The 19067-nt window shown below is 61.1% G+C and overlaps 3 protein-coding genes across 3 annotated transcripts; 2 read left to right on the top strand and 1 right to left on the bottom strand.

The window, feature by feature from the left end:
• Nucleotides 1-941: 941 nt before the first annotated feature.
• Nucleotides 942-4763, top strand: GSC2 (goosecoid homeobox 2; the record flags this gene model as incomplete). The annotated part of the gene is made up of 3 exons (XM_080717840.1): nt 942-1037; nt 1131-1373; nt 4452-4763. 3 exons carry the CDS (start codon nt 942-944, stop codon nt 4557-4559), a joined length of 447 nt encoding a protein of 148 aa, XP_080573966.1. The 3' UTR covers nt 4560-4763.
• A 3843-nt stretch (nt 4764-8606) lies between these two features.
• ESS2 (ess-2 splicing factor homolog) lies at nt 8607-15149 on the top strand (the record flags this gene model as incomplete). The annotated part of the gene is made up of 10 exons (XM_080717537.1): nt 8607-8741; nt 9919-10087; nt 10176-10271; nt 10728-10897; nt 10978-11095; nt 11250-11383; nt 11921-12023; nt 12416-12525; nt 14345-14460; nt 14870-15149. The coding sequence occupies 10 exons, from the start codon at nt 8607-8609 to the stop codon at nt 15147-15149; spliced, it is 1431 nt and encodes a 476-aa protein (XP_080573663.1).
• Nucleotides 15150-17238: 2089 nt separating this feature from the next.
• On the bottom strand, nt 17239-18315 carry TSSK2 (testis specific serine kinase 2; the record flags this gene model as incomplete). Its single annotated transcript, XM_080717926.1, has 1 exon — nt 17239-18315. The coding sequence occupies one exon, from the start codon at nt 18313-18315 to the stop codon at nt 17239-17241; it is 1077 nt and encodes a 358-aa protein (XP_080574052.1).
• Between the last annotated feature and the right edge of the window lie 752 nt (nt 18316-19067).

The following is a 19067-nucleotide window of genomic DNA, read 5'->3' as shown; positions in this document are numbered from 1 at the left end:
TCAAAGCAACAAATAGGAATGAGTGGAGAGAGAGTGTAGCTTGGAGAATGCCCCTAGATTCAATCCTCTGTACCAACCAAACCAAACCAATCAGGGTCTTATAAATTATTGAAGCTGGCCTTGAACCTTTGATCCTCTGGTCTCAGTCTCCCAAATACTGGGATTACAGGTGTGCACCATCTCGCCCAGCAGGGTGAAACAGGGTGATCAAGTGCAGGTCACACACCCAATAAACATGGGATGGGACGGAAAGCCTGGGACTGCGGGGCAGGGGGTCCAGCCCCCAGGGTCGGTGGGCACCGTGTCTCTGGAGGCAGGGACACTGATGTGCTGGGGAGGGCTGGCGTGTCAGATGTCCTGTGTGTTGGGGGGGTGGGGTCCTTCTGTAACAGGAGGGCAGGCAGGAAAAACCTAGAATGAGCTGAGGACGGTTTCCCGGACAAGATGGAGAAGGCAGTCACAGCAGTCGAGGGGTCACAGCACAGATGCCATTCCCCCCGGCAAACGGGATTCCTCCTTGAAGCTGAGTCCCCGGGGGTCCACCCTGGGTAGCAGGGGGCCGCCCTCACTACCCTGGGTAGCAGGGGGTCCACCCTGCGCAGGGCACCGCCCTCACCCCAGGTGAGAGGCCCCGCGCCGGCGGGGCTGGGGCGGGTTTCTCCGGGAGCTCAGGGGTCCCGGGACCTCGCCCACCCGGGGTGGAGCCAGCCCTGCCCAGGCGCGAGCCCGGGGCGGCGCGGGGGCTGCGCGCGGTCCTTTGGACGGTCGGTCCTGTGGTCCTGTGGTCCTTTGGGCGCGCGGACAGGAGCCGCGGGCTGCGCGCCCTCTGCGCTGGCGGCCCCGCCCGGGCGGGGATTAGCGGCGGGGGCGGCGGCGGGATTAGCGCGGGGCTCGCCGCCCCCCGACGTATATATTGCGGCGGCGCGGGCCGGCGCGGCGGCATGGCTTCGGCGGGGGGCGCGGCGAGCCCCGGGCGCGGGCGGCCCCGCGCCTTCTCCATCGAGCACATCCTGTCCAGCGCGCCCGGCCCCGCGCCGGCCCCGCGCCCCGCGCCCCCCGCGCCCCCCGCGCCCCCCGCGCCCCCCGCCTGCGCCTGCTGCTGCTGCCGCGCGCCCCGCGGGCCCCCCGAGCCGGCCGCGCGCGGGCCCTGGGCGGCCGGGCCGGCGCTGCCCTGGGCCGCGGGGGCCCCCTCGCCCGCCGCCCCCGGGCCCGGCCCGCGCCCCCCGCCGCGCCGCACGCGGCGCCACCGCACCATCTTCAGCGAGGAGCAGCTGCGGGCGCTCGAGGCGCTCTTCGCGCAGAACCAGTACCCCGACGTGCGCGCGCGCGAGCGCCTGGCCGGCCGCCTCCGCCTGCGCGAGGAGCGCGTGGAGGTGCGCGGCCCCGCGGTCCACTGGGGCGCCCCAGGGGGAGTCCTCGTGGGGCGCCCCAGGGGGTGTCCTCTAGTGGGGTGTCCCCAGGGGGAGTCCTAGTGGGGTGTCCTAGTGGGGCGTCCTCTAGTGGGGCGTCTCCAGGGGGAGTCCTAGTGGGGCGCCCCAGGGGGTGTCCTAGTGGGGTGTCCTAGTGGGGCGTCCTCTAGTGGGGCGTCTCCAGGGGAGTCCTAGTGGGGCGCCCCAGGGGGTGTCCTCTAGTGGGGTGTCCCCAGGGGGAGTCCTAGTGGGGTGTCCTAGTGGGGCGTCCTCTAGTGGGGCGTCTCCAGGGGAGTCCTAGTGGGGCGCCCCAGGGGGTGTCCTCTAGTGGGGTGTCCCCAGGGGGAGTCCTAGTGGGGCGCCCCAGGGGGTGTCCTCTAGTGGGGTGTCCCCAGGGGGAGTCCTAGTGGGGTGTCCTAGTGGGGCGTCCTCTAGTGGGGCGTCTCCAGGGGGAGTCCTAGTGGGGCGCCCCAGGGGGTGTCCTAGTGGGGTGTCCTAGTGGGGCGTCCTCTAGTGGGGCGTCTCCAGGGGAGTCCTAGTGGGGCGCCCCAGGGGGTGTCCTCTAGTGGGGTGTCCCCAGGGGGAGTCCTAGTGGGGTGTCCTAGTGGGGCGTCCTCTAGTGGGGCGTCTCCAGGGGAGTCCTAGTGGGGCGCCCCAGGGGGTGTCCTCTAGTGGGGTGTCCCCAGGGGGAGTCCTAGTGGGGCGCCCCAGGGGGTGTCCTCTAGTGGGGTGTCCCCAGGGGGAGTCCTAGTGGGGTGTCCTAGTGGGGCGCCCCAGGGGGAGTCCTAGTAGGGCGCCCCCAGGGGGAGTCCTAGTGAGGCGTCCTCTAGTGGGGCGTCCTCTAGTGGGGTGTCCCCGAGGGGGTGTCCTAGTGGGGTGTCCCCAGGGGGGTGTCCTAGTGGGGCGTCCCCGAGGGGGCGTCCTCTAGTGGGGTGTCCCCGAGGGGGGTGTCCTCTAGTGGGGCGTCTCCTAGTGGGGTGTCCCCGAGGGGGGAGTCCTCTAGTGGGGTGTCCCCGAGGGGGGTGTCCTCTTGTGGGGCGTTCCCGAGGGGGGTGTCCTAGTGGGGCATCCCCTAGTGGGGCGTCCTCTAGTGGGGTGTCCCCAGGGGGTGTCCTCTAGTGGGGTGTCCCCGCGGGGGGTGTCCTCTAGTGGGGCAGCTTCGACGGGGGTCCTCGTGGGGTGTCCCCAGGGGGTGTTCTCTAGTGGGGCGTCCCCGAGGGGGGCGTCCTCCAGTGGGGCATCCCCGAAGGGGTGTCCTAGTGGGGCGTCCTCTAGTGGGGCGTCCCCGAGGGGGGGTCCTCTAGTGGGGTGTCTCCTAGTGGGGCATCTCCTAGTGGGGTGTCCCCGAGGGGGGCGTCCTCTAGTGCGGTGTCTTCTAGTGGGGCATCCTCTAGTGGGGCATCCCCTAGTGGGGCGTCTCCTAGTCGTGTGGGGCATCCTCTAGTGGGGTGTCCCTGAGGGGGGTGTCCTCTAATGGGGCATCTCCTAGTGGGGTGTCTTCTAGTGGGGCATCCTCTAGTGGGGCATCCCCTAGTGGGGTGTCCCCGAGGGGGGTATCCTCTAGTGGGGTGTCTCCTAGTGGGGCATCCTCTAGTGGAGTGTCCCCGAGGTGGGTGTCCTCTAGTGGGGGTGTCCCCGAGGGGGGTATCCTCTAGTGGGGTGTCTCCTAGTGGGGCGTCCTCTAGTGGGTGTCCTATAGTGGGGCGTCTCCTAGTGGGGCATCTCCTAGTGGGGCATCCAATAGTGGGGCATCCTCTAGTGGGTGTCCTCTAGTGGGGTGTCCCCTAGTGGGGCATCTCATGTGCAGGGCACCCTCGCCTGGAGATGCAGGCGTGGGGTACAGCACGGGGAGCGGCGGTGGCGCAGGGCGGCGGGCGCAGGGTGGGAGCCAGCTTTGGCTTTGCGCCTTCTCTTCCCGAGGCGGCCCCGCAGCCTGAGCTCCGAAGGAGGGTGCCCGGTGGGACCCGGCTGGCTGGCGAGGGGAGAGGGAGGCCAGAGGCCGCGGGTGGGGCCCCCGGGGAAGAAATGCTGGGTTTCTTTGCTCCTCCCTCAGCAGTACTGGAGATGGGACCCAGGGTTCCTCTAGGAACTAGACCTCCAGCCCTATTTAATCAGTTTGTGGGGGGGGGGGGCACTGGGGTGGAAACCAGGGGTGTTTCTACCTCCGGGCTATACTCCCAGACCTGTTTTTTATACTTTATTTGGAATCGGGGTCTCACTAAAGTAGCTGAGGCTGGCTTCGAACCTGTGCAATCCTCCTTTCTCAGCCTCCCAAGCACGGGGATTACAAGCGTGTGCCCCCATGCCGGCTCCATTTAATCAGTTTTGAGTGGGGAATTGGACCTAGGGGTTATGCCCCCAGCCCTTTTTATTTTAGGGCTGGAGATTGAATCCAGGGACTCGTCCACTCCTCCCTCTTCATCTCCCTCCTGCCTTTCTCCCTCTTTTTTTCTTTCTGTGTGATGCTCGTGATTGAACCCAGGGGCATTCTACTTCTGAGCTACACCCCAAGTTCCATTTAATTTTTTTAAATTTTGAAACAGGGTCTCCCTAAGTTGCTCTAGGAGTTTTATTTTTGTATGTGGGCCTGGTGATGGAGCCCAGGGCATTCTACTTCTGAGCTATCCTCCCTGCCCTATTTTTTGTCTTGATTTTGAAACCGGGTCTCACTGAGTTGCAGAGGGCTTCACCAAGTAGCTGAGGCTGTCCGCGAACCGCGATCCTCCGGCTTCAGCCTCCCAAGGGCTGGGGATTACAAGCGTGCGCCACCACGCCCGGCTCTAGGATTTTTTATTTTAAAACAAGCCAGAAGCCGGGCAGGGGTGTAGCTGAGAGGTTGAATGCCCCTGGGTTCCATCTCCAGACCCAAAAAGAAAAAAAAAAAAAAAAAAGATAGGTCTCACTCTTGCCCCAGATTCTGAGAAGTCCAAAATAAAACAGCTGCAGAAGGGTGTTGGGGACGCCCCCGGGGGTGGAGCTGGGTCCCCACTGCGGGTCCGGGTCCCACATCTGAGCAGCCCTCCCTCTCCTGCCCTTTCTCAGGTCTGGTTCAAGAACCGCAGAGCCAAGTGGAGGCACCAGAAACGCGCGGCGGCAGCGTCTGCGAGGCTCCTGCCCGGGGCCAAGAAGCCTTCCAAGCAGGCCTGCTGAGCTGCGGTGCTGGAGAGAAGAGGGATTTACTCTTTTATTTTTATTTTATTTTATTTTATTTTTTGGTGGTATTCGGGGTATTAAACCCAGGGGCATTCTACCCCTGAGCTACACCACCATCCCCTTTTATTTTTATTTTGAAACAGAGTCTCACTGAGTTGCTGAGGGGCTCTCTAAAATTGCTGAGGCTGGCCTTCAATCTGATTCTCCTGATTTATCCTCCCAAATGCTGGGATTACCAGCGTGTGCCACCGCCCTGGGTAAAAGAGAGCTCTTTAAATAGCGAGGAAAGACAGCAGCCTCTCCTCTGGGCCCTACAGCTTCCCTGCTGAGGAAGTACCTGGGCACCGTGTCCTCACCCCCTGGAAGGGGGGCGCATTACCCAGGGGCCGTTCTCCCTGTTCTCCCTGGTGGCAACTAAGAACCTTCCCTCGAGGACTGAGTGGGCACGGAGCAGGCCAGCTTCTTCAGCTCCCAGGACGCACCCAGGGAGACGCCAGCTCCACCAGGACCTGACCTGCACCCACCAGCAGCGACCAGATCCTCCGGGTGGAGCCTCTCCGACCCGGGCCGGGGCGCCCTCCTCTCTCCTGAGCAGTCTGCTGCTGTCTGTACAGTCCGGGTTGCTGCTAGCTTGAAGGTCTTGTGCTGGTCTTGGTGTCTGGACCTGGAGATTAAGAAGGTTGGATGAAGCCGGGCGTGGTGGCGCACTTGGGAGACAGAGACAGGAGGATCACACATGTTCGAAGCCAGCCGCGCTGGCTTGAGAGACCCTGTTTCCAAATAAAAAAGTATAAAAATAGGTCTGGGAGTGTAGCCCGGAGGTAGAAGGGCTTCCAGGAACCCCAGTACCACCTAAATAAATACATAAATAGGGTGTAGCCTGGAGGTAGAACACCCCTGGGTTCCATCCCAAGTACTCCCCTAAAAAAAGGTTGAATGAGGTGCCAAGGTCATTTCCATAAGCCGCTCACCCGTACTTATTATTATTTTTTTTATAGTACTGGGGATGGAACCCAGGGACCTTCTACCTCTGAGCTACATTCTCAGATTTTTTTTATTTTTTTATTTTGAAACAGGGTCAAACTGGGCGTGGTTGTGCAAGCCTATAATCCCAGTCTTTGGGAGGCTGACACAGGAGGATAACAGGTTTGTAACTTAGTGAGGCCCTCTGCAATTTAGTGAGAACTTGTTGCAAAAAAAATAAAAAATAAGCCAGGTGTGATGATGCATGCTTGTAATTCCAGCATTCGGGAGGCTGAGACAGGAGGATCTGGTTTACAGACAGCCTCAGCTACTTAGTGACATACTTTGCAACTCAGTGAGATCTTATTTCAAAATAAAGAATAAAAAAATAGGGCTGGGGTGTAGCTTAGTGGTAGAATGACTCTGGGTTTGATCCCCAATACCACTAAGAAAGAAAGAAAGAAAGAAAGAAAGAAAGAAAGAAAGAAAGAAAGAAAGAAAGACATGCTAAGTATGGTGCAGTGGCTCACTCCCATAATCCCAGCATTCTGGAGGCTGAGACCGGAGGATCGCGGTTTGTGGACAGCCTCAGCTACTTAGTGAGGCCCTTTGCAACTCAGTGAGACCCTGTTTCAGATTTTAAAATAAGAATAGACTAGGGCTGGAGGTGTGGCTCGCAGGCAGAATGCCTCTGGGTTGGATCCCTGTAAGAAATACAAGTAGCGATGTGGGCGGCCCTGCCCCAGGCCTCTCCCTCTGCTCTCAGGTGCCCTAGGACTCCGCAGCCTGAGCCCAGGCCCGAGTTCTGTGCTGGGGTTGGCGCCCCTAAGGCCAGGCCCCGTCTCTGGCTCTGGGTGCGAGCCTCTTCCTGGGCTCAATGGCCATTTGTCATCGTGTGGGGCGGTCGCGATCAGAGCTCCCCTAACCGCCAGCAGCTCCTTGGCAGTCCCCCAAAGCTGGCCCTTAACATCAGCATCTGAGGCTCAGTCTCAGGCCTCCCTGCCTCTCTCTCTCTCTCTCTCTCTCTCTCTCTCTCTCTCTCTCTCTCTCTCTCTCTCTCTTTTTTTTTTGGTGTGTGTGTGGTACTGGGGATGGAACCCAGGGGCATTCAACCTCTGGACTATACCTCCAGCCCTATTTTTTTATTCTTTATTTTGTTGTTTTTTGTTTTGTTTTTGTTTTTTGCAGGCCTGGGGATGGAACCCAGGGGCATTCGACCTCCGAGCTGGGCCCCCTGCTCTAATTTTATTCTTTATTTTGAAACAGGGTCTCACTGAGTTGCAAAGGGCCTAAGTAGTTGAGGCTGTCCTCAAACTGCCATCCCCCTGCCTCAGCCTCTCGAATGCTGGGATTAGCGTGCCCACCACGCCCGCCTCTCTAGTCTCTTCTTGGTTTATCATTTTCTGGATTTATCTAGAGGTACACCCCCAGCCCTGTGTTATTTATTTGAAACAGGGACTGACTGAGTTGCTGAGAACATCAGGGAGTTGCTGAGGCTGCTTTAAACCTGTGGTCCTCCTGTCTCAGCCTCCCAGGTACTGAGGTTACAGGTACGCGCCACCACGCGCAGTGCGTGTGTGTGCGTGCGTGTCTGCGTGTGTGTGTGTGTTTAAACAGTGTCTTTCCCTAAGTTGCTAAAGATCTCACAAAGTTGCCGAGGCTGGCCTCCCACCTGGCTGAGCCTCCTATGTATGGGATTATAGGCGTGTGCCACCACCCTCAGTTGTGTGTGTGTGTGTGTGTGTGTGTGTGTGTGTGACTGTGGATTGAACTCAGGCATTTTGCCTCTAAGCTACACCCTTAACCTTATTTATTTATTATTTACTTATTTTGTGGTACTGGGTTTTGAACCCAGAGGCATTCTACCTCCAAACTACACCTCCAGCTCAAATTTATTTCTTATTTAGAAACAGGGTTTCACTAGGTTGCTGAGGGCCTTGCTAAGTTGCTGAGGTTGGCTTTGAACCTGTGATCCTCCCGTCTCCAACTCTTAAGTACTCGGATGATTACAGGCGTGCGCCACCATGGTGGCCTTTATTTTTTATTTTATTTTTTCATTTTTATTTTGAAACAGGGTCTCGCTAAATTTCTGAGGCTGGCCTGGAATCTGCGTCCTCCTGTCTCAACCTCCCAAGTCCTGGGATGACAGGCATGAGCCATCACACCTGACTTCATTTGTGTTTTTTTTTTTTTTGATCTGCAATCACCTTCTGCCTGGGGAAAGTTCCCCTGACCTCCCTCATCAAGTCAAAAGTCTCCCAGGTACTAAGTCCTGTGTTGTTACAGCCGCCCTGTTCATGGAAGCATCTAACTAGAGTCTGTCTTCACACTAGACTGTAAGCTGGATGAGAGCAGGAACTTCACGGTGGAATACCAAGGGTGAAGGAATGGTGGCATATTGTAAAAGCAAGCTCGTGCCAAGTCCTGCTGGGGCAAAATGTCCTTGTTTGACATAATTCACAACCATCCTTTGAGAAGACATTCCTGACAAATGCTAAGGCGATTTTCTACTCCATTTCAGTGAGAATCAGCTCTCTTCTGGAAAGAGAGCCTGGCATTTGTAAACCAGAGACTCCTTTATTAGAGTACCCTCTTGTTCTTTGTCTTCATTTATCTGTGTTAGAGAACACCCGAGAAAGAATTGTCTGAGGGTTCTTTTATGCATAAAGTTTGAAACGTGTGCATAATCAAATTTTCTCAAGAGTGTGTTTTAGTTAATGATACTGAAGCACCTACAGTGATTATTTGTGAGAATTCAAAAACCTTGGGAAACCCTCCTCCCCTCTCCCAATCCCCTGCTGAAATGTCTCCCGGTTGCATGAACTCGTCGGATGGCCCTTTAGCACAGCGCCCCTGGTGTCCACGGCTCGGTAAAGCAGGAACACTGTGGGGCCAGAAAAAGACTACAACTCCCGTGAGAGCGAGCGGCGGCGACGCTCGTGACGTCACACGGAGCGACGGTGACGTTAAGGCGCTGCTTTGCCATTGGCTGGTCGGCGGCGGCGCATGCGCAAACGCCACAGGCCCCGCCCTCCCAGCGCTGTGGCGCGCCTGCGCAATCAGAGTGGTGCTGGGATAGCGATGGAGACGCCGGGCGCTTCGGCCCGGGCCTTGGTGCTCCCCGCCGCGTCGGGGCCACCGAGGAAGCGCGCGGCGGGGGCGGAAGGGACTGCGCGGGGCAAGCAGCGGGTCCTGGACGAGGACGAGTATATCGAGGTACTACGGCAGCGCGCACGTCCGCCACTCCGGGGCGCCCCTTCTCTGCCTCCTCTGGGCTCCCCTGGCTCAGGTTTGGGACTCCCGTCCGGCCGCTCGTGAGGTGGAATAGCTGATCCCCTGCGCTGGGATGTGGACCGCCCCGAGGGCTGGGCGTGGCGGCGCGCGCCTGTCACCCCAGGGCTTGGGAAGCTGAGCCAGGAGGATCGCAGGTTCGAGGACAGCCTCAGTACTGAGACTCTCAACAACCTAGAAAGTCCCTGTTTCAAAATGAAAAGTAAGGCTGGAGTAGCGTGTGGGGGGGGGGGCGTGCACACCTGTAATCAGTACTCGGGAGGTTGAGACCAAGGATTCTACGTTTCAAGGACAATTTCAGCACAAGTAATGAGACTCTCGAGAACCTAATGAGACACTGTTGCAAAATAAAATATTAGAGAGCCGGGCGTGGTGGCGCACATTTGTAATCCCCGGTTTGGGAGGCTGAGACAGGAGGATCGCACAGGTTCTGAGCCAGCCTCAGCTACTTAGTGAGGCTCTCACAACTTAGTGAGATCCTGTTTCCAAATAAAATATAAAGTAGGTCTGAGCGTGTGGCCTGGAGGTAGAAGGCCCCTGGATTTCATCCCAGGCACCCACACACACACATATATAAATAAATAAATAATAAAAATTTAAAAATAGAGCTAGGGATGTAGCTCAGAGGTAGACTGCCCCTGAGTTCGGTTCCCAATACACCCCCCCCCCCCACACACACACACACGGAAAGGGGTGCTGGAGTGAGCTGGGTGTGGTGGCACATACTTGTAATCTCAGTACTTGGGAAGTTGAGACAGGAGGATTACGGGTTCGTAGCCAGCCTCGGCAATTTAATGAGGTCCTCTGCAACTTAGTGAGACCCTGTTTCAAATAATAAAATCAGGCTAGGGGTGTAGCTGAGAGTCAGAATGCCTCTGGGTTCAATCCTCAATACTGCAAAAAAAAAAAAAAGAAAAGAAAAAGAAATTACTGTCGGTGGCATTATGGGTAGCTGGATGCACAGGTTTTTTATTACTTTGAAACAGGGTCTTGCTTAGTTGCTGAGCCTCGCCAAGAACATGTGATCCTCTGTCTCAGCCTCCCAGATGCTGGGATCTTGGCGTGTGCCGCCATGCCTTACTTGCGTGCTGTCTCCTGACAGGGCCTCCAGACCGTCATCCAAAGAGATTTCTTTCCAGATGTGGAGAGGCTGCAGGCACAGAAAGAGTACCTGGAGGCCGAAGAGAATGGCGATTTGGAACGAATGCGCCAGATTGCCATAAAGTTTGGCTCCGCCCTGGGCAAAATGTCCCGGGAGCCTCCGCCACCCTGTAAGAGGACCTCGCGGGGGCCGAGGGTACAGCCCTCCACGCTGTGGCCACAGGGTTGCTTGATTCCCCATTCTTTTCTCTCCCCCAGATGTGACTCCGGCCACATTTGAGACCCCTGAGGTACACACAGGCTCGGGAGTGCTGGGCAGCAAGGCCAGGCCTCGGGGCCGCGCCCTGGAGGATGGTGAGAGCGCCCCCTTGGGGACATGGCAGGGCTGCCTGGGGATGGTGCCCTGAGTGCCTGGTCTCCAGAGGCTGCAGGTCACCTCTTGTCCCTCAGGGGCGTCTAACCCTGAGCATTACGCCTGGGGTCAGAGGGCACTGGTCTAAGAGGCAGGTGGAGCGGTGCTTTAGGCCTTGCCGCAGCCCATCTGCTTTAGAACCCTCCCCCGCCCAGCCAGCGGCCTGCTCAGTGGCGCTGGCAAGCTTTGCTTTATTCTGGTGTGTCCCTCCTCGCCTGCACTGGGTCAGATCACCCACTTGCGTTGGTCGGCTGAGCCTTGCACCTTGACTGCAGGGCCGCACCCAGGGCTCATGGGGCGGTTGGGTGGCGTGCGTCCGCCCAGAGGAGTGTCCAATCTGTGGTGTGATCCCCCTGACTACACGGTTGTCTGTGCCCTTCCACCTGCGTCGGTACCAGGAGAGGCTGGGGAGGAGCAGGAGCAGGAGCCGCTGCCCAGCCTGGACGTCTTCCTGAGCCACTACACAAGTGAGGATAACGCTTCCTTCCAGGAGATCATGGAGGTGGCCGAGGAGAAGAGCCGGGCCCGCCACGCCTGGCTCTACCAGGCCGAGGAGGCATTTGAGAAGGTGGCCCCGGGGCTTGGGTCGTGGGTGGTGGGGAGTCCCCGGCCATAGCACAGTGCCAGCCCTCTGTCCCTGTACTGCAGAGGCAGAAGGATAATCTAGAACTGCCGTCAGCCGAGCGCCAGGCCATCGAGAGCAGCCAGGCCGGTGTGGAAACCTGGAAGTACAAGGCCAAGAATTCCCTCATGTACTACCCAGAAGGTGGGCTGCAGCCAGAGCCGGCCTGCACTGTCTTGGCATGGCACAGGGTGGTGGGGCGCAGGCCCGCAGGCGTGGGGTGTGCCCGCCCGGAGCTCCAGTGCGTGGGGAGCGAGGGCCACCTCCAGCCCTCTGCCGTGTCTGCCTCACTGCCCAGGGGTCCCTGACGAGGCGCAGCTGTTCAGGAAGCCGCGGCAGGTGGTGCACAAGAACACACGCTTCCTGCGGGACCCCTTCAGCCAGGCCCTGAGTAGGTCCCAGCTGCAGCAGGCGGCCGCCCTCAACGCCCAGGTGAGCTGTGTGGCCCGCGGGGCCCAGGTGGCGGGCTGGCAGGGCAGGCATGGCCTCCCCATCCTGGCACCTTGGGCTGCTGGCCTTGAGGTGGGAGCGTGGGGCCTGCGCGGGGCAGGCAGCCACGTGGGCCACTGGGACACCGTCTTGGTCAGACGCGTGCTGTGGGCCCAGATCTTGGAGCCAGCCGAGGGCGAGCAGGCGGGCGCCTGGCCAGGGACAGGCTGCAGCAGCCAGGGTTTGCAGGAGCCAGAGCAGAGCCGGGTGGAGCCCGGGAGCCAGGTGGGGTGCTCCCTGCCAGGACTGGTGGCCTGGGAGCGGGACAGGAGGCATGCGGTGGAGACCTGGAGGTTCTCCAGGGAGGGAGGAGCCTGGGCTTGTTGGCACTGTGCTCTGAGGGTGGAGGCCCGGCACCCTCAGACCTTTAGGGGCGGCTGGCCCCCCGGGCCCAGTGTCACCCCGAGGAGGCAGCACCTGGCCTTTCGTGCTGGCGGCCTTCCGCGGGGCCCGTGACCCTCTCTCCTCTTCTCACTCCAGCACAAGCAGGGCAAGGTGGGCCCGGACGGCAAGGAGCTCATCCCCCAGGAGTCTCCCCGCGTGGGCGGCTTTGGCTTTGTCGCCACCCCGTCTCCTGCCCCTGGTGAGGAATGGGGCGAGAAAGGGGTAGACCGGCCTGGGACGTTCTGGGGTGTGGTTTCTATTGTGTCACGAGTGGGGTGTTGTACCACGCTGCTCACGAACCTAAATCCAGAGCGTGCTCTAGGGCGAGGCGGCTTTGGGCCCCCGGCCTAGTCCCCGTGGCGCAGGCCTGCCACAGGGCGGTCTCCTGGGTTTGTCCTGAGGTGGCTTGGCTGCCCCTTGGCCCAGCTCCCACACAAGAAGCTCCCCTGGCTCTCCTCGGGCCACCTTGGCACGCCCCATCAGGGGCTGGGGGCGCCAGGGGTCCAGAGTCTGTGAGCTGGGCTGGCTCTGGGAGGTGGGGAGAGCCCAGCATTGTGCCCCACCTGAGTGGCTTGGGTTCCCCTTTTGCAGGTGTGAACGAATCCCCGCTGATGACCTGGGGGGAAGTCGAGAACACACCCCTGAGGGTTGAAGGGTCGGAGACGCCTTACGTGGACCGGACGCCGGGGCCAGCCTTCAAGGTGGGTGGTGGTGTGGGGCACTGGGGATGGACTCAGTGGCCCCTGCTGCTTGGGACTGACCTGGACAGAGCAGAGGCGCTCTGAATGCCAGGGCTGAAGGTGGGCACAGGTGGGTCTGTCGTGGGATTTGGGGCAGCAGGAGCCACGGCCCTGGAAGGCGGGGTGGTCACGGATGAGATGGGACGGTCATGGAGTTGGACGAGGACCTCCGCCTGCCCTGCAGTCTCAGGAGGGTGGTGAGCCTCTGGGTACAGAGCACAGTTAGGGCCTCCCAGGGGCACCCAGGGAGGCTCCCAGGCGGGGTCAGACATGGCTCCTGAGTGCCAGGCAGGCAGGAGCCAGGGCAGGTGGTCTGTGGAAGCTGGGTGGCCCCCGGGGCACAGAGGAGCGGAGCCAGGGAGCCGCGGGGAAGGCAAGGTGTCTGCAGGGAGTTTGTCCTGCGGATGGAGTGACAGGTGTGTTTGGAGAGGGAAGGAGAAGGGTTCCCACATGTGGGGCACGCATGACCCACGGTACGGTCCCTGCCTCTGCTGACTCGGGTGCGAGTGGTCAGGGGCAGAGGGCTGTGCTGCCGCGGGGGCCGAGGGTGCAGGTCACGTCCTCATCAGGAGCCAGATCTGGTGTGGCGGCCAGCTGGGAGGGTTCTGGGCCAGGCCCCACCCTCCGTGCTGCCAGGATCGCGGGAAATGCAGGAGGGACGCCGCTCAGTAGTAGAAGTGCGGGCATCTGAGCCACACAGCCTCCGCAGAGCGAGCCACGGCTGCGCCCCCTCCCGCAGAGCTCTGCCACCTGGCCAGGCTCTCCCCGGTAGCCGCTGGCCTTTTGGTCCTCTAGCGGAGTCCCCAGGCATACTACGCAGCCAAAGTGTGGCCCAAGCTTTGGGGTTCCGAGGTCATTGAGTTTGTAGCGAGCACGCGGCTTTGATCCCCATGAGAAGTAGATAACTGGATAAATAAGGACAAGCGAGTAAGTAGAGTCACATGGTGGGGATCACTTTGACAGAGCCTGTGTGTGTGGACAAGGATGGGACCCAAAGGTGTTCCTTCTGTCTCATCTTCTATTTTATTTTATTTTATTGGTGGTACTGCGGTTCCTGGAAACCCTTCTGCCTCAGGGCTACACTCCCAGACCTATTTTATATTTTTTTTTGGAAACAGGGTCTCTTAAGCCAGAGCGTCTGGCTTCGAACCTGCACGATCCTCCTGTCTCCGCCTCCCAAGCACAGGGATTAGAAGCGTGCGCCACCACGCCCGGCTTATCTTTTAAGTTAGAGAGAGCCTCACTAAATTGCTGAGGTTGGCCACAGACTAGAGATCTTACTATCTCAGCCTCCCAAGTTGGGGTACTAGCGTGCGCCATCATGCCTGCTCCCGAGCCCATTTTTGTTTTGAAACGGTCTCACTGTGTTGCTGAGAGCCTCACTGCTTGCTGAGGTTGGCTTTGAACCTCTGATCCTCCCGTCTCAGCCTCCCAAGTACTGGGATTACAAGCGCCCGGCTGGGTAAAGCTTTTACAAGTAACTAAATAAACAAAAACAAGCACTATGCTAGGAAAAGAGGCTCCATTCACATATGTAGAAAGACACACCTGAGTGAAGCATAGCCAGGGGGATCCATGCTGCCAGACATCAGACCCCGGCCCTCAGCAACCTAGCCATGCTTTAAAATCTAAAGACAGGGCTGGGCATGCACCGCTTGTGTGGGTGAGAGGGGACCGACCCATGGCGGGGACTGGGGGTGGCACCTTTGACAGCCGCTCTCCAGGCGAGGGCTTGTGCAGCCCGCACTGGCCGCCCACACGGGTGCCCACCGCCTTGCAGATCCTGGAGCCTGGCCGCAGGGAGCGGCTAGGCCTGAAGATGGCCAACGAGGCTGCCGCCAAGAACCGGGCCAAGAAGCAGGAGGCCCTGCGGAGAGTGACGGAGAACCTGGCCAGGTGAGACAGACTGCCGGGCCGCCATGTGGGTGCAGCCCGCAGGGCAGAGTAGGGCGTCCGGAGCCCCACCCTGCGCGCTCCTTCACAGCTGTCCCTAAGAGGCCCCGCAGGCAGGGTCGTAGTCCGAGCGCTTGCTCTCCCTGTACAGGGGTGGCCCAACCCAGGCAGCCCACTGTGTGGCCTCTTGTTGGGCCTGCCTGCCCTGTGTGCTGTGTGTGTATCTGCCGTGTGCCTGCCTGCTGCGTGCTGGCCATGTGCAGCTGGATGCGCGCCTACTGTGTGCCAGGACCCCCCCCCCCCGCGCGCGCACCAGCCTCAACTCCAAGTGGTCCTTCTGAGCAGCTGAGGGAGCCCTGCCGCTCGCAGAGCTGGCCCGCCTAACCCTGCCTCTCCCCCAACACCGCACCAGCCTCACCCCCCGAGGCCTGAGCCCAGCCATGTCACCAGCCCTGCAGCGCCTGGTCAGCAGGACGGCCAGCAAGTACACAGACCGAGCTCTGCGGGCCAGCTACACACCGTCCCCGGCGCGCCCCAGCCACCTCAAGACCCCGGCCGGCGGGCCACAGACCCCCACGAGCACGCCAGCGCCTGGCTCTGCCGCGCAGACGCCCCTCGCCCAGGACCCCGCCTCCATCACCGACAACTTACTGCAGCTGCCCGGGCGGCGCAAGGCCTCCGACTTCTTTTAGAGCTGGGCCCGGGCTGGACCGAGGAGACTTGTGGAGCCTGCAGGGTGGCTGTCCCCCCAGCAGAGGACTCCAGCCCCGGCCAGGCCCGGGCAGAGGCGGCTGTCACCGCGGGACCACAGCTGCAGGCAGCACTGGACACCCGCTCCCTGGGGCGCGGCGCCTGCTGTGGCCCTAGAGGGACTGTTTTCTACTTAACCCTCACCCGAGTGTCATTAAAACACACCTGGCGCCATCTGGCTGGCCTAGCCTTCTGTGCTGCTCCCAGCCAGCCCTGAGCCACGTGGAAGGGCCCGGCGGAGGGGCTCCTGAGCTGAGGGCTCTCACACGCCCCCTGCCGTCGCGCCCTCTCACGGTCACCTGGGGCTCTCAGCCACCGCCTGCTGCCTGCGCCTGGCATCCACCTCCCTGCCATCCACCTCCCTGCCCGCTGCTCTCCCTGCTACTGAGCGCCAGCCTCACCCCCGCTGGGGCCGCAGCGTGAAAAAGAAATGGGCTAGGCACGGTGGTGCACACTTACAGTCCCAGAACTTGGGAGGCTCAGGCTGGGGTCACAGGTTCAAGGCCAGCCTCAGCAACTTAGACCATAACCCTGTTTCAAAATATCAAAAAGGCTGGGGTGCAGTTCATAGGTAGAATGCCCCTGGGTTCAGTCCCCAGTATCAACAAAAACAAGAGACAGGCTGAGTTCATGTGTCTCCCTGCAGGAGACATTTGCACCACAGGCCAGCATTAAACGGGGTGGAGCACGGGGTGTCTGCTTCCCGCAGAGCTGGGGAGATGCCATCGGGGCCTGCGGTCACGGCCTGGCTCCCAAGCGGGGGTCACGGGCTATGCCCTCTGGGTAATCCAGAGCTTGTGCTGAGCAGGATGGGGCTGGGGGCTACACCTGACTCCCCCAGACCCAAGCCCTGCACAAGCCATCTGACAGGCCCTTTCCCACACCGCCTGTGTCTTCCTCTTGCCAAGGGCCGAGGTGCTCTGGAGGTCACTCCAGGCTGACTTCCCCTTGACACCTGCCTGGGGCCTCTGCTCCCCCTACACCCGCAGTGTGTTCCTGCAGGCTACTGGGGCAGGTGTCTGGGGAGCGCCAGGGGCTGGAGCTGGGCACCTAGGGCTCAGGAAGGCGGGCATCAGGAGCAGGAGAGCCTGGGGGACTGGAGCGGGGCAGGAGCGCCTGCAGGCTCTCGGGCCTGTGCCCAGTGTGTGGGGAGCACAGCTGGGGGTGGCAAGGGTGGTAATGGAGTCAGCATTCTCAAGCGGCCCTGGGCACTGGAGGGGAACCTTGAGTGAGAGGCCAGAGTGGGTGGCTGTGGGCGCGGCATGTGGAGGGAGGGGAGGCTGAGGCCTGGCAGGAGGCAGGGAGACCTGGGGCGGGTCAGGCACGCCAGCGCGGGCCTGGCAGGAGGCAGGGAGACCTGGGGCGGGTCAGGCACGCCAGCGCGGGCCTGGCAGGAGGCAGGGAGACCTGGGGCGGGTCAGGCACGCCAGCGCGGGCCTGGCAGGAGGCAGGGAGACCTGGGGCGGGTCAGGCACGCCAGCGCGGGCCTGGCAGGAGGCAGGGAGACCTGGGGCGGGTCAGGCACGCCAGCGCGGGCCTGGCAGGAGGCAGGGAGACCTGGGGCGGGTCAGGCACGCCAGCGCGGGCCTGGCAGGAGGCAGGGAGACCTGGGGCGGGTCAGGCACGCCAGCGCGGGCCTGGCAGGAGGCAGGGAGACCTGGGGCGGGTCAGGCACGCCAGCGCGGGCCTGGCAGGCGGACAGGGACCGAGGCCCCGTCCCTGGCACAGGCCTCAGCGCGAGTCTGCCGGTGCCTGGACACCCGTGCTAGGGACCCCTGCGCCGGCTCAGACCTAGACACAAAGATTTCTCACGGGGCGCGCTGGATGCTTCATACACTTTGTGGTTTATTTGGTACTCAGTCATGTCTGCTACTAAGTGGAAGAAGCTAATAGAACGTAATCAAAATAGTGGTTTAATTGACGGATTTTACTTGTTCCTTGCCCCCGCGCCTTCTTCAGCTCCAAGCTGCCTACTCGCTTTACGGGAGCGCCAGCCGCACGCTGTGCCCCCACCCCGGGGCCCCGGCACCTCTAGGTGCTCGCCTTCCCCACCTCGGCTCCGGAGATGTGATGCTCTTTGGCTCTGGAGGTCTCGGCCAGCCGTTCCTCCATCCTGTCCTCGTTCTCGGGCACCACCAGCAGCCGGTGCTGGGTTTTGGCCCCCAGCTTGTGGTCAGGCCGGTGCTCAGGCCGTGAGCCGGGCCGGGTTTCCAGTTTGCACTCTGCCCGGTACTTGCCCTCCCCCTCCCTCTTGAAGGAGGCAGAAGACATGGCTTTGGGCTTGGGGGGCTGCAGCCACGAATGGCCGAGGATCTCGTCGATGTGCAGCCTGCGGCTGACGTCCGGCTGCAGCATGCGGTAGATGAGGTCCTTGCACTCGCCCGTCAGGTGCTTGGAGCGGGGGAAGTCCACGCGGTGCTCTTTCTGGATACGCAGCATCTTCTTGATGTCGGAGTCGTCGTAGGGCATGGAGCCGCACACCATGATGTAGAGGATCACGCCCAGGCTCCAGATGTCGTACACCTTGGGCTGGTAGGGGATGCCCTGCAGCACCTCGGGGGCCGCGTACGCCGCGGACCCGCAGAAGGTCTTGCTGAGGACCAGGCGGCCGCTCCCGTCCCGCAGGCAGCGCTTGGAGAAGCCGAAGTCGGACAGCTTGATGTTGAAGTCCTTGTCCAGGAGCAGGTTCTCGCACTTGAGGTCTCTGTGGACGACGTCCAGGTCGTGGCAGTACTTGACGGCCGAGGAGAGCTGGCGGAACATCTTGCGGGCCACGTCCTCATGTAGGGCGCCCCGGCACTTGATGAACTCGAGCAGGTCCCCCTGCACCCCCAGCTCCATGACGATGTAGATGCGCCCGTCGGACGTCTCGAAGATCTCGTAGGTCTTGATGATGGAGCGGTGGTTGACGGTGGCCAGGATGTCCATCTCCCGAGGCAGGAATCTCTCCACGAAGTCGGTGGGCGTCTTCTTGCGGTCGATGATCTTGACCGCCACGTTGAACTTGAGGCGCTCAGAGTAGGCCGATTTGACTTTGGCGTAGGAACCCTTGCCCAGGTTGATGCCAACGATGTAACCTTTCTTCCTGAGGACCGCGGCATCGTCCATGGTGCCCGGAGCGGCCGGCACCGCCGCCCTCTACATCCCCTCCCCACGCGGGCCAGCGGGCATCGTCCTCCTTTGCCCTGTGGGGAGTGTGACTGGGCTGGGGTGGAACGCTCAGCATTGTGGCTGGGTGACTTCAGCGCGTGAAGTCACAAAGCCAAGCTGCCGGGAGTGGGGACTGGGCTGGGGGGACAGGGCCCCTGGAACCCTAGAAGCCAGGCAGCCTGGAAGGAGGGCCCCGTCCCCACCCACAGGAAGGAAGCCAGCACCCATACTGTGGTAATCCTCCCGCTCCTTTCATGAGGGGCGGGGGGGGGGGGAGGTGCGGCCCTGGAGGACCAGGCACTAGCCCCGTGCCTGCTTCCCTCCCCCGAACCTGCATCCATTCTCTTTGCAGCCAGTTTCCTGCCACTTCTTTTGGGGCTGAAAGACCCCCCCCCCAATAGAGCTCCTTGGGGTCCGTGCGCGAGGCCAGCCATGGTTTCTAGCCTCCTGGACAGAAACAGGTGTAGGAGCAAGAGGCGGCAGGCTCCTTGGGCTGCAGCTGCTCCGGTGAGTGGGCTTGCGACTGGGGTAGGAGGGTGCAGGGCTTAGGTGTGCACCAGGTGCCCCGCAGGCTGGCCCAGGGTCCAGGCCAAGCAGGTGCATGTGTGAGGCTTGGAGGTTGGCTTGGGCTTCATCCACGTGGAGGGAGGGGGCGCCCAGGCAGGAGGCGCTTCTGAGAGTCACTGAGCAGGACAAATCAGGAAGGAAGA

The sequence above is a fragment of the Muscardinus avellanarius genome (genome assembly GCF_963383645.1).
Source record: "Muscardinus avellanarius genome assembly, chromosome: 21".
Classification (NCBI taxonomy): domain Eukaryota; kingdom Metazoa; phylum Chordata; class Mammalia; order Rodentia; family Gliridae; genus Muscardinus; species Muscardinus avellanarius.
This window is presented reverse-complemented; position numbering and strand designations above follow the sequence as displayed.